Source organism: Ursus americanus, chromosome 3, assembly GCF_024610735.1.
Source record: "Ursus americanus isolate L20-20 chromosome 3, mUrsAme1.1.p, whole genome shotgun sequence".
Lineage (NCBI taxonomy): Eukaryota > Metazoa > Chordata > Mammalia > Carnivora > Ursidae > Ursus > Ursus americanus.
Window position 1 is genome coordinate 73,990,726 of NC_142129.1, and position 15,697 is coordinate 74,006,422.

Below are 15,697 nucleotides of genomic sequence, written 5' to 3' on the forward strand. Positions count from 1 at the left end.
GCAGAGAGAGAGGGGATGACCTATTTTGGGAATTATAGGAATCTTGTTAGGGTTGGAAGAGGATGGGGCAAGGGATGAGCCTGGGAAAATAGGTTGGGGCTAGATTATGAAGCATGTGTGGTAATAAGAACAACTTTAGAAAGCTTTAATTAGGGTGTGGCATGACCACAGCTTTATAAAAATAATTCTGGTGACAAAACTGACGGAGGAACACAGTGACTAGTGAGTTCTGCATTCTTCTGCCTTCCAGCTTTCTCCTGTGCTTCCGGAGAGTATCTAGAAATGAAGAACCAGGTATGCAGTAAGTGTGGTGAAGGTACCTATTCCTTGGGCAGTGGCATCAAATTTGATGAATGGGACGAATTGCCAGCTGGATTTTCCAACGTTGCAACATTCATGGACACTGTGGTCGGCCCTTCTGACAGCAGACCAGATGGCTGTAACAAGTAAGAATCCAAAGGAGTCTCTGGATCTTGACTGAGTACTTGGGAAGCATGTAGTTGCTCTTTTCCAGAAAGATGTGGGGGTAATCTTGGTACTGACTGGGATTATAGATAAGCTAATTGCAAAGAGTCATTTTTTTTGGGGGGGGGGATGATCCTACAGATAACGTAGCTCAATTTTCATGAGGTTAAAATAATTGCTCTTAGGCCATGATGAATACCGTATGCAAAAATGCAGTAGAGCTATTAATAGAAAAACAAACCAGTTTTCTAATAATATAACATTCAAGACAGTGGTATTTCTACAAACCTTTCTCTAATTTCGGATGGGTAATTTTAGATTAATTTTTCTTCTCTGAAAGGAAGAACATGTAATCTTCATGTAGATACTCTATTATCTCCTATAAGAAAGAGTAGGTTAAATACATAAAGTGGAAAGCTCCTTTGCTTAATTCCTACCTTTTAAAAAAATTTTTTAGAATTGAAGTATAGTTGACATATAGTAGTTTTAGGTGTACAACATAGTGATTATATATATGATGAAATGTTCACCATGGTAACTGTGGTTACTCCGTTACCATGAGTAGTTATTACAATATTATTGACTTTATTACCTGTGCTGTAATTTCTTCCTTTCTTTAGGGGATTATTAGCTTTGCCTGTGACAACACTGGTAGAATGTTAAATTGTTTTGAAAAGATGCAAAATCTTTATCTTTGGGCTGTAATCCTTCCTGTTCTCTTGTATTGACTATGTAACGTTTCCTTCCATATGGCCATGCATGGGAGAATTAAACTTCAGGCCTCTGGCTACCTTCTGACAAGAATGGCTTCTCAGGAACTCAACATTTTTACCATGAGCTAAGGATGCTGGGGAATTATTTAGCTGTGCTGAAAGATGTGTTCTCTCCTTCCTACCTTCCCTTAATCCTTTCCAGTGCTCTCTCTTTCTCCCTCTGCCAAGTGACATTTTTACTCTCCTGATAATCATTTCAATGTATAGGGGTGGGACATTAGATATCATTAACAGTATTATTCCCCTAAATACATAAACACACACACGTATGTATATATATTTTTGTATATATGCACACATATATGTATATATACATGTATATACATATGTGCTTAGGTATGTGTGTATATATTTTTAAAATGTAATTTAATTTTTTTAAACAAAATTGCTCCTTAGAGGGAGGGTACTAGTAGGATGTTATGGTATCTCAGATCTTTGTTTTGGTGGATGGGAGATGTTGACATAGCTGCTGGTTCTACTTAGAATATGTAGTTTATTCATTAAACAAATTTAATGATAAGTACAACTTTTTCAATGTACTGTCTCATCTAATTTTCTTAATGTGAGTATCAGTTTGACATTGCTGTGTTCATCTCCCTTTTTCCATTCATCCTTTTTTCCATTCCTTTTTCCATTCATCCAATCTTGTTTTAATTCCTAGTTGGTTGAGTTATAGAGTTTTCCAAAATGGTTGTATCACTGTAGACTCCAGTGGTACATTTGAATTCTAGTCACACTCCATATTTACCAACATTTGTTTTGTCAATCTTGTTTTATTTTAACTATTTCTGTGTGTGTGTATGTGTGTGTGTGTGTGTGTGTGTGTGTGTGTGAATTGATACCTCTTGCAGTTTTAATCTGCATTTCCCATGAACACGTTTCATATATTCATTGTCCATATGTTTAATTTTTTGTGTGTGTGAGATATCAACATGTTTTACCCATTTTCTATTTTGGGGGTTCATTTTATTATTGAGCTGTATGAGTTCTTTGTGTATTCTGGACATGAGTTCTTGTCATATATATATTCATGTGATAGTTAACATAATATTTGCATATATGCATATGCAAATACATATACATACAGGTATGTGTAATATTTCCTTTGTGGCATTTGCCTTTTCATTTTCTTAATGGTGTCTTTTGATAAAAGTTTAAAATTTGAAAAAGTACAATATCAAATTTTTTTCTTTTACGGTTAATTTTTTTTTATATCTTAAGATATCTTTGCTAATCTTGATTGCAAAGGCTACAAATTACAATAGGCATTCTGAGAGTGTTTCATAGAGTTATTATTGTACTTTTACTTAAGATGTAAAACTTACAATAATAGTTACAGTTATACCCTCATCTCTGTGCTATTGTCATATATTATATTTAGAAACATGTTATAAAGCCTATCATACAGTGAAATGTATGTTAAATAACCAGTTGTTTTTAAAAGAACTTAAGAGATGAAAAAATATGGCTTTGTATGTTTGTCTGCATAGTCATATTATTGGTGCTCCTTCTTCCTTTATATAGATCTGAATGTTTAGGATTATTTTTTTCAACCCATGAAATTTTCTTTATCCTTGCTTACAATGCAAGTGTGCTGCTCACAAATTCTTTTAGCTTTTTGTTTACTTAAAAATAGCTTTATTTTTGCCTCCATTTTGAAGAATATTTTCTTGGACATCGGACTCTGAACTTTTCTCTTTCTGTGCTTTAAAGATGTCCCACTGCCTTCTGAACTCTCCCTTATTTGTGACGAAAAGTTAACTGTATTTTTTATGATTAATTCCCTTCTATGTAATGTGTCTTTTTTCCTCTGCTTATTTATAAAATGTTCTCTGTATTTTTGCAGTTCAACAGTTTGACTGTGACATGCCTGGCATTGGTTTTCATGTATTTACCTCAAGTTTAGTGAGCTGCTTGGATTTGTAGGTTGATACTGTCACCAGATGTAGAATTATTTTAGCCATTATTTCACCAATAATGTTTCTCTGGCTTTTTCTCTCCATCTTTCCTTCTTTTACTCTAATCACATGTACGTTAGACCATTTGATATTGTCTAAAAGTCACTGAGGCTCTTTTTTTCCCAATTTTTTTCTCTCATATTTCAGATTACATAAATTTTATTGCTCTATCACCAACTTTTTTTTTTTTTCAGTCTCAAACTTGCTCTTAAGCCCATCTGGTGAATTTTAAATTTTACATGTTGTGATTTTTCAGTTCTAGAATTTCCATCTAGTTTATTTTATGGCTCTTATTTCCCTTAAAATACTCGAGATTCTCCATCCCTTCACTCACTGTATGAATACATCTTTTATTTATAGTTGACTATATTTGTAAGAACTGTCTTAAATACTTGTCTGTTTCTTTTTACTGTCTTTTTTCTCAATTAAGGGTCATATTTTTCCACTTATTTTCATGTCTAGTAAATTTTTATTATTATCTTGGGCATTGTGGATGTTAAGATGTAGGGAATATGGATTATTTTTTTCTTCGTTTTAAGGATGCTGCATTTTGTTCTGGCAGGTGGTTTATGTGCTGAAAGAGCACCTTGATGTCATCAGGACTGGTTTTATTATTTTTTTAGGGTGGCTCTGTATTGGTTTCACTTTTAGTTCTAGGTCACAGCTTTTGTTAGTGCAGGAGTTGGCAAACTATGACCTGTGAGCCCTTTGTTTTTGTAAACCAAGTTATATTGGAAGAAAGCTGCTCTCATTTGTTTATGCCTTGTCTGGGGCTGCTTTTCAATTACAGTGGCAGAGTTAAGTATTGCAGGAAGGAACAGATGGTCCACAAAGCCAAAAATATTTTTTCTCTGGCCCTTTATGAAAAAGTTTGCTGATACCTGGTCTAGGGCAAGGCCCTTATTCCCAAGGTGGCAATTCTGGGGTGTCAGATGAATGCCCAGTGTGGTTATCAAGTTTTCTCCTCGCTGGCTGGCCGGAAGCTCCTATGACTCCCACTAGAGTGATCTCTCTGATTATGTCACAGCTTTGCAGTGGCTGTTCTCTGCCATGTCTGTCTGTATACTCCAGCCTCAAGCCCAGGACCAACAGAGAAACTCCATATGGGCTTCTGGAACCCTGTTTTCTCTGATTCTCAGGCCTATAAATTCCAGCTGCTACAGCTGCCCTAAATACGTATCTCTGCTCCTCAGCTCAGTGAGACCACTCTGCTCTGCTTGGGTGCCACAATCTGGAAAGTGTCCTGAAGAGTGAGGTCAGAGTCAATGTGGGCATTGCCCCATGTATTTTGCTGCTGTCAAGAGTCTCAGTCTTGTATTGCCTATTGTCAGTGCCTGAATATGGCCCATGTATTTTCCTTAGTTTGTTAAAGAGAAAGGGCAAATCCACTATCAGTTACTGAGTCAGGTTGGGTTGTGGAAATCTCAGTCTTCAGATTTCTTTTAGAAAAAAGAAAAGAATTTGCCAAGATCTCACTCTTATCATCCATACAAACAGTTACATCTGAGGAGAAGGATGTTAAGTTGTGCTTTCATACAGTTTGGTTAGAAATTTTTTTTGGCCAAAGAGTCAACATGTGACTCATTATTGTTTTAGCTAAGAATTATGGTTAGATTTACAACTCAAATTTTGTTCACTAGTGTTCTTAATTTTTCATTTTTTTTTAGATAAAAATTCCAATTAGATTCTTACCCCTCCTATATACCCTAAAACTGTGATCTATGTTTTATTTAGGTTTACTTTAAATGGGTTTTTACAAGGACCAGTCCTTCATTCATGTAAAGGAACTCCTCATCTCCCTGCCAGGTGTATATGTATAAAAATAAAACTTCAGATGTTGCTTGAGAGAATAATTCCACCTCAGACTATTGCAATTAGTCATTTATTTAGTGACCAAATTTTTGATGAAAAATAGCTGTTTCTTAGCAAATGGATCACATAACCTTACCAAGATTTAGGGTGCCCTTTGACATAAGAAATGAACCTTTTCCCAGTAATGTGTTGGCCTTTGACTTCTAGAAAAGCTTTAGATTTCTCTGGTGTGCCTTGCTGATTCGAAGCTTAGTTATGTAACTTGTGAACAGAAGAGGGTTACGAATGCTAATGCCTCTTGGTTTTGTTTCCACAGCTCTTCTTGGGTCCCTCGTGGAAATTACATTGAGTCCAATCGTGATGACTGCACAGTATCTTTGATCTATGCTGTGCACCTCAAGAAGTCGGGTTATGTCTTCTTTGAGTACCAGTATGTCGACAACAACATCTTCTTTGAGTTCTTCGTAAGGCCTTCTTTGTTCTAGAATTTACTTTTTGAGAGAAATTCATGTAAAATTTCTCTTAATCAGTTGTTGCTATTCCATGGTATGCCTCCTCAGTTTTTTCTGTCAACTGAACCATTTGATATTAAAAGAAAACTTTTTTTCTTTAATATTTTATTTTCTGCTTAACATTGTTTATTTACCTCTGCGCTCTCACCTTGTTGAAGAACATTGGACTTGTTTTACTTTTGGTTATGATCATTAGATGACCATTTGATTTAGACTTTTTGTGTGAAAAATACTTTCACCCAACATTCATTTTAATTTTCTTTATAGCTACAGATGCTATTTTATTCAAAATATGTTTCACCAATTTTAGTTTTTGTTTTTTCCTCTTTGCAGTTTCAAGTATTTGATTGATTTAAGTATAAGCATGGGCAATATCTCAAAAGTAGAAGTGGCTATGTGTTTCTGATTCTGTTGATTTTGTACAGTCTAAAGGAATCAGTGGATGAGGTAGTTGATTTCTTTGGTAAGAGATGAAATAGCTTTACAGAATATAGTATAAAATAGAAGTCTTACAGAATAGGCTGGAGAGGAGGTGGGGGTGATGGGGTAACTGGGTGATGGGCATTAAGGGGTCACATGATGGGATGAGTACTGGATGTTATATGTAACTGATGAATTACTGAACTCTACCTCTGAAACTCATAATACGTTATATGTTAATGAATTGAATTTAAATTTTTAAAAAGGAATAGGCTGTTACTACTAAAATTATTTAAATATATAATATAGGGGCACTGGCCTGGCTCTGTTGGAAGAGCACATGACTCTTGATTTTAGGATTGTAAGTTTGAGCTCCAAGTTAGGTGTAGAGATTGCTTAAATATACAAATAAGTAAACTTTAAAAAAAATAATATAAACTATAAGCTAGCAAATATTTGTTGTAGCTGTCTCTCAAATGCTTGAGAAAGTGTTTTCAGATTGACTTCTTAAAAAAATATGTTTTGTACAGGTAACTGGGGAAAATTATCTTGTAAAATGTTTCTTTGGTCCAGATTTCAGGAGCCCAGGACTAATAATTCTAAAGCAAATTTATTTTGCTCCTGATAATGGAAATTGGTAAGTCAGAAGTTTGATAGGAAGAGATACTTGCCATGAAAGTATGAGCCTTGGATTTGAAGTCAAGAGATTCTGGCTCATGCCCCAGCTGTGTGGCTGGTTGTGTGTTTTGGGCAACTGAGCTAATTTTCCGGCCCTCAGCATTCCCTTTTGCAAAGTGGATTGTGTAACCAAACCTTTAAGGATCCTCCTTGTCCTAACATCCTTTGAGGAATTTAAGATGTTAAGTAATTTTCAAACAGATTTGCTTTTCAAGCTACATCTGTTTGCAGAACACTTCTTTTTTTTTTTTTTTTAAGATTTTATTTATTTATTCGACAGAGATAGAGACAGCCAGCGAGAGAGTGAACACAAGCAGGGGGAGTGGGAGAGGAAGAAGCAGGCTCCTAGCGGAGGAGCCTGATGTGGGGCTCGATCCCATAACGCCGGGATCACGCCCTGAGCCGAAGGCAGACGCTTAACTGCTGTGCCACCCAGGCGCCCCTGCAGAACACTTCTTAAAGTAAATGATTCCCTATTCCGTTGGACATTTTTGCAATATTATTAAAACTAGAGTAAAGTCAAGCAAGGTAATTATAAAACTGTTAGAATAAGCATTTAGTTGTGCATTGTTGAGTAAGTCCTTTGCGAGTTTTCGGTGAAGGTACTCCTAAGGCATCAAGTTTCATTTCTTCCTTTGAATGGTGCCTTTGTTCTGGTTACAAATTCAAAAGAGGTGAATTCCTTCTTTTATTGATGTTTCAGCTTTATAGGTTGCAATTTATTGACTCAGAGGGTCAACACTTCAGTCATCAGACTTACGGTTAATGGAAAGGAAATGTCTGAAGACTGCAAGATACGTTGTACCTACCGACATCACATAATTTAAAGCAGTCAAGTATTTAATTTTAGAACTATGGGAATTTCATTCAGCTCCTCCACTCTTCTTTTTAAGTGATGAAACTGAAACCTAGAGAGAATAAAGTATTGGACCAAGGTCATACCTTTACTACTTACTTTTAGAATGAAGAACAGAAGTGTCAGATCCCAGAATGCCATTAGAATATCCTGAGAACACATGATGTTTGATTTCAGCTGGGGGAAAAAAAAAAAGAAAAAGCTTTCAGCTTGTCCACACATGGACCACCAAAGGTATATTTAGGGTCCATATCTGCTTAAAAATGGCTTAGCACTTGCATTAGAATGGTCATTATGCTTATTGTATAAATACGATACTTAAATTCAGTTAAAACAAATATCCTCAGTGGCTGATATTCTCTGGTATTTTTGGATGTTAAAAGGATCTGTTTTCTAGTTAATAAGCTTTTAGGAAATATATATTATGGAGAACATTTTAATGTTGTTGGTAAACTGGCCAGGAGGATGAATGAAGTGGCCAAGATGTAGAAAAGAGAGAAATAGCCATTTTGGCCAAAGTAGGGGTGACGAGTTCTTATTTCAACGCTACTCTATTGCTGACTTGTGGGCAGTACTGCAAAATGGCCTAGCTTTTCGATGTCTGTGTATTCTTCACAGGCCTGGAAAGGTTGCGTGCAAACCCTTAAGCATTTTGTAAGAATTGTCTGGAGAGCACAAAGTCTTAAGTGCTAAAGATAGTAGCTGTAGCCATTTGAACTGATACCGCGTATGGTTAACATTTCCCCCAAATCAAAATTTAGGGCTTTGGCTTTGACTGTAGCTACTTACCTACGTGTTTGGAATGAGTCCTGGGGAATTGAAAACCAAGCAGATGTCATTTATTTATTCATTTAAAACCTTACTTCCCTAAATCTTGTAAAAATATACTTTATTTTTATACTATTGGGCCTGGATGGTGAATGAAAGCTTTTAAAACTTTTGGTAAGTTTTTCGTAATGACTTTTTCTCCTTTCTGTGAATTTTCAGAGTTAACTGCTCTCATCCTCTCTCCCTCCCTCCTCTGTGCTTCTTAACCCTTTTGTTACAATAATGAGGATGCTTTACTTAGAATCACTTGTATACAATGGTCACTTAGGCTCCAGAGATCTTGGTATGTTTACTTACTGAGAATTACTCATGGTCATTACTTAGTAATGCAGCCTGTCCTATGCTGAGTAATGAATTTAATTAAAGCCATCATTCAAGAAACTTTACTGGGGCCCTTGTGTTTAATCCACAGATTCAAAATGATCAGTGCCAGGAGATGGACACCACCGCAGACAAGTGGGTAAAACTCACAGACAATGGAGAATGGGGCTCTCATTCTGTAAGTCTCTGTTTGTTTGTCTTCTCTCCCACTAACCCCCTTCTGCTCCTTCCTGTTCCCAACCTTATAAAAGAGTTTATGAAAAAAAATTTTTTTCATTGATTTAGACAGTTTCTAGTTAGGGAAGAAACTGCCCCAAAATTTCATGGACACAGGTTCTTTGTAGGTATTTGTTCCTACCTTTCTCTTTCGCCTTAGGTTTCTTTCCCTTCGATTTCCCATTATACTCCAACTTTCCTCCTTTTCAAAGGGACATTGACAAGAAAATAAGGCTATTCAAAACTAACACACAGAACCTCGGGGTATGTAAGCTTACATATGTGCCTGTCACATGGGCAAGAATCAGTGGCTCCTGGCACTGGAAGGATCCTTTGATCCAACTTTCTCTGCAAATTCCCCAACAAGTGACCTTCCAGCTTGTCTTGTTGGGGGCTGTATTGACTCCACTGTTGGATGGCTCTGCATATCACAAAATTCATCCATGGTTGGAGCCTAACCCTGTCACCTGTTGCTCAAAGTTCTACTGTCTCTGGTCACATTGGGTAAGGTAACTGCCTAGTCTCCACAGGACAGCTCCAAATGCTTGAAAGCAATTATCAGGCAACACAGTGTGTGAATCTGCTTTTATTTGAGGCATGGATTCCAAATCTTAACTCTGGCTAATAGTAGTTGTGTTTCTGTAGGCAGTTGGCTTAATCTCTTTTGTTTTATTTTTGGCTTAATCTCTTTGCATCTGATTTTTCATGTAAGAAATGGAAGCAATCTTGCAGGATTAAATGATAGGGTATATGGGAATGACCTAGTGTGGGGCCTGCAGTGTAGACTGAGCTCTATGTCAGTAAGTGACCATCCACCCCCACCTTTGAGTTGCAGCAGGTGCCTCATCCTTGAGTGATTAATACAATGCACCCTTTTGGACTGTTTCCCTCCCCTCCCCCCATCTGTATGCCAGGAAGTGATACTATAACCACTTAAGATCCATTCACCTTAGCATTCATTAAGCTGGGCTTTGAAGGTACAAGTAACCCTTGGCAACAAATATACTTTCTTCACTTAACACAGGGGAGAGTACTTAGTGCACTACTTTTCTGAATCTCTGGCAGGGTGAAGTACTTGAGTATGTTTTAATTTCATACAGCTTGAATTTGGCCAGCCAGAGACCACATAGAAGAATAGGAGTGGCAAATGAGAAAGCAAGGAACCCTTAAGTTAGTTCATTGGCTTTGACAGAAACAGCATGAGATTTATGGGAAATGTAGTTTGATAGGTAAATAGAACCATGTGCTGGTGGCAAAGGAAGCAAATATTAGATGTAATATCTTTTATATTCTGTAGTCATTTAAATCATGTTATTTTATAAGAGTCCTATTTTTTCTCTGGTCGCTGTTGCAGTATTGTTTATTAAGCAATTTTAGAAGGAAGCAAACTCATTCTGTTGCCTTTTTGTTTTCAGAGCCCCGAGATGTACTTATGAATAGTGGCAGTCAGCAAATATGTAATTGGGCTGAGTGACTCTTCACTGTCTGGAATGAACTCCTTTTAAATATAAACCAAGACTTCATACACATGGTTTAAAAATCATTTTATCTTTTTGTTCAGGCTTAAAGAATTTTCTTTTCCTTCTTTATTGATATATTTTTTGGATTGAAAAACTTTTTTTTTTTTTTTTTAGAAAATATGACTACAGCAGAGCTTAGATATGAACTAACAGTAGACTTAAATTTGTAGCTTCCTAATTAATGGTGTTTCATGATAATGCCTTGATGGTTGAAGTAGCATGGTTTCTCTGACGCAGGTGCCTTGTGTTTCTCTTCACAGGTGATGCTGAAATCAGGCACCAACATATTGTACTGGAGAACCACTGGCATCCTTATGGGTTCTAAGGCAATCAAGCCAGTTTTGGTAAAAAATATCACAATTGAAGGTATTCCACACCAATTTTTTTTAGTAGTCACATATTAGAGTTAGTTAAAATATTGATTAAATTGTTGGTTTGGATGGCTCAGGGGTTTATGGGGCAGGAATTAATATGTTAGGCATCATACGTATCTAGGATCCTGGGTTTATTTTTGGCAAGTTGACTGGCATTTTTTGTACCCTTAAACTAAAGTAGTTTAATCTGTGTGAAAAAAATAAGCATGATAACAATTTTCGGTGTCTCTACATAAAATAAAAAAGGATCCTTGTTAATAAGAAGCTATTCTTCATTCAAGAAACGTCTATTGTGCCAGGCATTGAGTCCGCCCGGGGCCACTATTAAATTCATAGAAATAACAATAAAATAAACTTCTCTGCTTGTCTCTTAAACCTCTTTTGCCTCTCTGAACCAGCCAGGAATTTTCTGGTCCAGGAGAGCAGCCAATAAACCCTGGCATGGTTCGTTCTCAATTAGGGATACTTTTAATTAAACCAGTGATTCTCTTTTATTAATGGCTTATATTTTACTACGTTCTGTACTGGTTCCTGTGACACTAACTCATTAGTTACAGGGACATCTGCTGGCAAAGGCTGGAATTACAAGCCAGAAGGAAAGGCCATTCTTACTAGGGTCTGTCAGGTCTGAGTGGAGTTGTCTTCTGCCAACTCAGTTTATAATCGAGTATACCTCTGTCAAATCTCAACCTCTCGTTTAGGTGTTTGCTCTCCTTAGGATGTTTAATTCAGTATCTATCCCAGTTTTTTGCACACAGTAAATACTTCCTTGGTGTTGAATGAATGGGATAAAGATCCTGGCTGACTACTCCTATTTCTCTCACTTCTGATAGAGGCAGGAAGAAAGTGCTGATGTGCTTGTTGCTGGTGGGTCCTCCCTCCCATGCTCTGTTTTTCATTACCACACAGGGGTGGCATACACGTCCGAATGTTTCCCGTGCAAGCCAGGCACATTCAGCAACAAACCAGGTTCGTTCAACTGCCAAGTCTGTCCCAGAAACACCTACTCTGAGAAAGGAGCCAAAGAATGCATAAAGTGTGAAGAGCACTCCCAGTTTTCGGGTAGGACTAGGCTTTGCCAGTTTATGCTCTTTGTTCTTCTCTCTCTAAATTTATGTTTGTTGAGAGTGTATAGTCATAAGCCAGAAGTCACACATCCAATGTGGTGGGAAGAGTGTACCAGAAACCAAGTGCTGAGGGCAATCAGTACTGAATGGATAAAATACGATTTCTTCTTACCCCTTTGTGCATGACTTTTCCATTTGTCACTTTTTCTGTTCCACACCCCACAGGGATATATTTCTCCCTGTGCTTTGGATATATTTATACTAATCTAAAAAAAATCATACTGTAATTTTACATGATTCGTTGGTGTAGAGGTGTACTTGGAAAATTTTCATTTGTTGCAAATTTACAGTGTTCAGTGATAACGGAAGAAATCTAATGTCTTATTGGAAAAATTATGATGTGTTTCTTGTGTATCATGGAAACATTCATTGATCTAGGGTAAATAAAAATGCAGGCCTTTACTTTCCTTAGGCCTAGCTAGTTCTTCCTGAATTCGTCTGGTAAGGTTATTTTAAATTTTTAGTTGTCTGGATTTTTTTGTTTGTTTTGATTTTTTGCCTTTTTTGAGAGTCACAACGTAAATGACTCATTTCTGAAATGTGTTTTTATGTTGCAGAGGAAGGATCCAGCGAGTGTTTGGCGCGACCTCCCTGTACCACAAAAGACTATTTCCAGATCCATACTCCGTGTGATGAAGAAGGAAAGGTACAGGCTGTGTCCAGTCGACTGCACTCCGTACTAATCCAAGCCTCTTCCCAATTTGAGCAGACTCCGATTTGTTCCTGAGGGACTTAACTGAGTTGATTTATAACACATGTTTGTAAGTAGGACAGAGGAAATTTAAGAATGTAGACTCTCAATCCTGCTGTCCCGGCTTCGATTTTACTCTATTACTTACTAGTGCCATGGGCCAGTTATTGCCTCTAAGTTTTTTCATCTGTAAAATGGGGCTAATATCACTTCTCACTTCACAAGGCTGCTCCGAGAATGCAAGACATGTCGAGTGTGAGGTTCCCCGCATAGCGTCTGGCACATAGCGAGTGCTCCATAAATGACTGCTATTTTTAACAGTTAATTTTTTCCCAAAGTAATAGGATCAGGAGGAGCACAGCCTTAAAATGCGTACCGTGACTCACAGGATGGAAATATCCTGTAACTTCTCTTTAATTATTTGGTTCCTCAGTCGGTGTATCAATAAGAGCCGTGCAGTCATAGGCAAATTCAGTTCTGGCAGATTACTGTGTAATTGTGTTTGGAAAATGCAAAGTAATTACCGTACAGATGGTACTTTGCCAGAGGGAAAATGCACACGTGAACCCCACAGGTGATGTGGCGTTTTCAGTATTACGTTAGTCTGCAAGTAGCGTATATCAGTAGGAGAAACTGAGATTAGAGTGGCTGCCACGGTGCCTGGGTGGCTCAGTCGATGAAGCATCGGACTCTTGGTTTCGGCTCAGGTCCTGACCTCACGGTTGTGGGATTGAGCCCCGAGCATCCGGCCCTGTGCTCAGCACAGTTGGCTTCAGATTCTCTCCTGCTCTCTTCCTGCCCCTCTCGATCACACTCTTTCTGTCTGTCTCTCTCTCTCAAATGAATACATAAAATCTCTAAAAAAAAAACAACAACAAAACAGTGGCTACAATGCAGCTTTCTCTCCTTGTGCTTACATCTTTCAAATCATGGCATTTCATTTCTTGACCTAGTTTGGAGAATATACATACATGTCAGTATTGCTTTTCTTTTCTTAATTTTGTATTCTTCTAATCTGTACTTTTTATATTTGTGTGATCATTAATCTTATCTTTAGTCCTTAAATTTTTTTTAGGAATTGACTTTTGAGTACTTGAGACCAAGGTTATTTTCGTATTTGCAGGAGAGCCCTTACTGAGAATCATTCAGGGGAAGGACAGTTTAAATTAGTGGAAAATTTTAATAATTAGAAGTATATGTAGTATTTTTAATAAGAACAGTAACTCAAACAGCCCTTAAATTAGAAGGAGTTATGAAATTAGATCTCAATGGTCCCATAATAGTGGCCAAGGAAGGGTTATTTTCATTTAGAAAATACGTGCAGAAAGCCACTAAGGTGAGTTGAAAGTCATTTGAAATAATGTTTCTTTACCTAAACCTTTTTAGTTAAACTTGTCTTATTAATGAGTAAGGCAAGTTGAATTTGTTTTATTCTATGTAGTAATCACTAATTCAGCATTACTGAAGCTTAAATGAATGACATCTAATACACAAAGGGTTCTTGTCTTTGCTATGATGAAAATATTCAAAAGTCGTATTTTTATTATGTCAGTAAGTAGTTTATTATGTCACTGAATATTGTGATAAAATTTAGTTGACCTTGGCCTAAAGGAAGTAAAACCATATATTTAATGTAGAATGTACAGAATGCACACAGGCACCCACACGCATCCGTGCACACGCATGCCCTCACAGACATGTTGTGTCCACGTGTACACACAAATTACCTTTTTCTGTTGAGTCTGGGTGAACTCTGAGCACATTCTCAGTATAGAACACAATGTGCTTACGCCCCATAAACTCAGCGATTCTTTAAAAAGTGATTTAAGACTTACTTCAAGATAAATGTGTGTAGCTTCAGAAGTAAACAAAATCCAATAGAAGCTTACTTAACTGATATAGTAGAGAAATGTAGATTATAGATGTGAGTTTTAATTTTTCCTATTATCATTTGTTTCAACATTTTCATTTGTTCCAGTTTTCTCTTTTAAAAAGATATTTTATTCTTGCTTGGCACAGCCTGGTGGTTTGCTGGTGGCTTAGTGATGTTTTCAGGTCGTTCAATGACTGTGGCTCCCTTTGTCCTGTCATACTCTCTTTGATCTTATTTTCCCCTTGCTTGGAGAGCATCCTCGAGGGAAGCAACTGTTGAGTTGGACAGACTTTGAACATAAGCATTTATGTGACACAGGACTGTTACAAGTTTCTGTGTTTATTTCGAAGCTCAGTTATTTGATTGCTTCCCTCCTATAGGGAACATTTTCAGAAGTGTTTTAATTAGTAACTGAAACCATTCTAATCCTGATTGAGAGACTCTCAGTCATACCATGAAAAGTGCAGCATTTCTGCTGACTCATTCATTGATTCAGTGACTCTTTCCTGAGCACTGGTTATGTTACAGAGAATTGGGTGATGAAGGCAGAACCAAGGAGAGGCAGAAGAAGAAGGCAACTGTTGTCTTCTTGGAGCGTAGAGCACTGGTTGCGAATTTTTCTATTTGCAGCAGACACACCTGGAGGTTCGTGCCCCCGATTTTCTGTTTCAGTAGATCTCGGGCGGGACCTGAGAATTTATATTGCTCAGAAGTTCCCAGGTTAATTCTGATTCTGCTGGTCTAGGATCTCAGCAGTTTGAGAGCGACTGATCTGGATTTCAGAGGAAGAGATGGTCTGTCAAAAGCAAAAAAAAAAAATTATTTCCAACTGTGATTAGTGCTAGAGCAGAGAAGTCTGAGTTTTATGGGGATATGACCCAGCCCGGGCAAGCTTTAGAACTGTATGAAATCTTGGCCAAAGCATGGAAGAGGAACAGAATGGTGAAGATCCGATGTGGGAGGGAGCAGGACGTATCTGAAGAACTAATGGAGTATGAGTGTGACTGGAATGGGGGGTGTGGGAAGGGGGTTGCATTAGCTGCATCTAATGACATAGGCTCATGCTGGAGTAGGGAGGTTTCATAGTGGCGAGTTTACTTGGAATTTTTGTGTATGTTTTGTTTTCAAAATGTTGTTTAGAGCCCACTTTTTACATATATTGAGATACACTCATATGACTGCATACAAGCACATGCACAGATTCAGTGCTTGACATTTGAGCTCAAAAAATCTTGACCTTGGGACACCTGGGTTGCTCAGTCAGTTAAGCATC

The 15,697-nt window shown here is 37.4% G+C and overlaps 1 protein-coding gene across 10 annotated transcripts in view; it reads left to right on the forward strand.

Annotated features, from left to right (window-relative positions):
- ELAPOR2 (endosome-lysosome associated apoptosis and autophagy regulator family member 2) overlaps positions 1-15,697 on the forward strand; it is a 251,496-nt gene that overhangs the window by 180,747 nt on the left and 55,052 nt on the right. For 9 of the 10 annotated variants that reach the window (XM_087861112.1, XM_087861118.1, XM_087861114.1 and 6 more), the window contains 6 exons: positions 251-446; positions 5,325-5,472; positions 8,715-8,801; positions 10,620-10,725; positions 11,643-11,795; positions 12,418-12,506. In XM_087861112.1, the coding sequence (XP_087717238.1) occupies positions 251-446; positions 5,325-5,472; positions 8,715-8,801; positions 10,620-10,725; positions 11,643-11,795; positions 12,418-12,506 (779 nt within the window). The remainder of the gene's footprint in view (positions 1-250; positions 447-5,324; positions 5,473-8,714; positions 8,802-10,619; positions 10,726-11,642; positions 11,796-12,417; positions 12,507-15,697) is intronic. The other variant, XM_045793360.2, reaches the window with a different exon arrangement.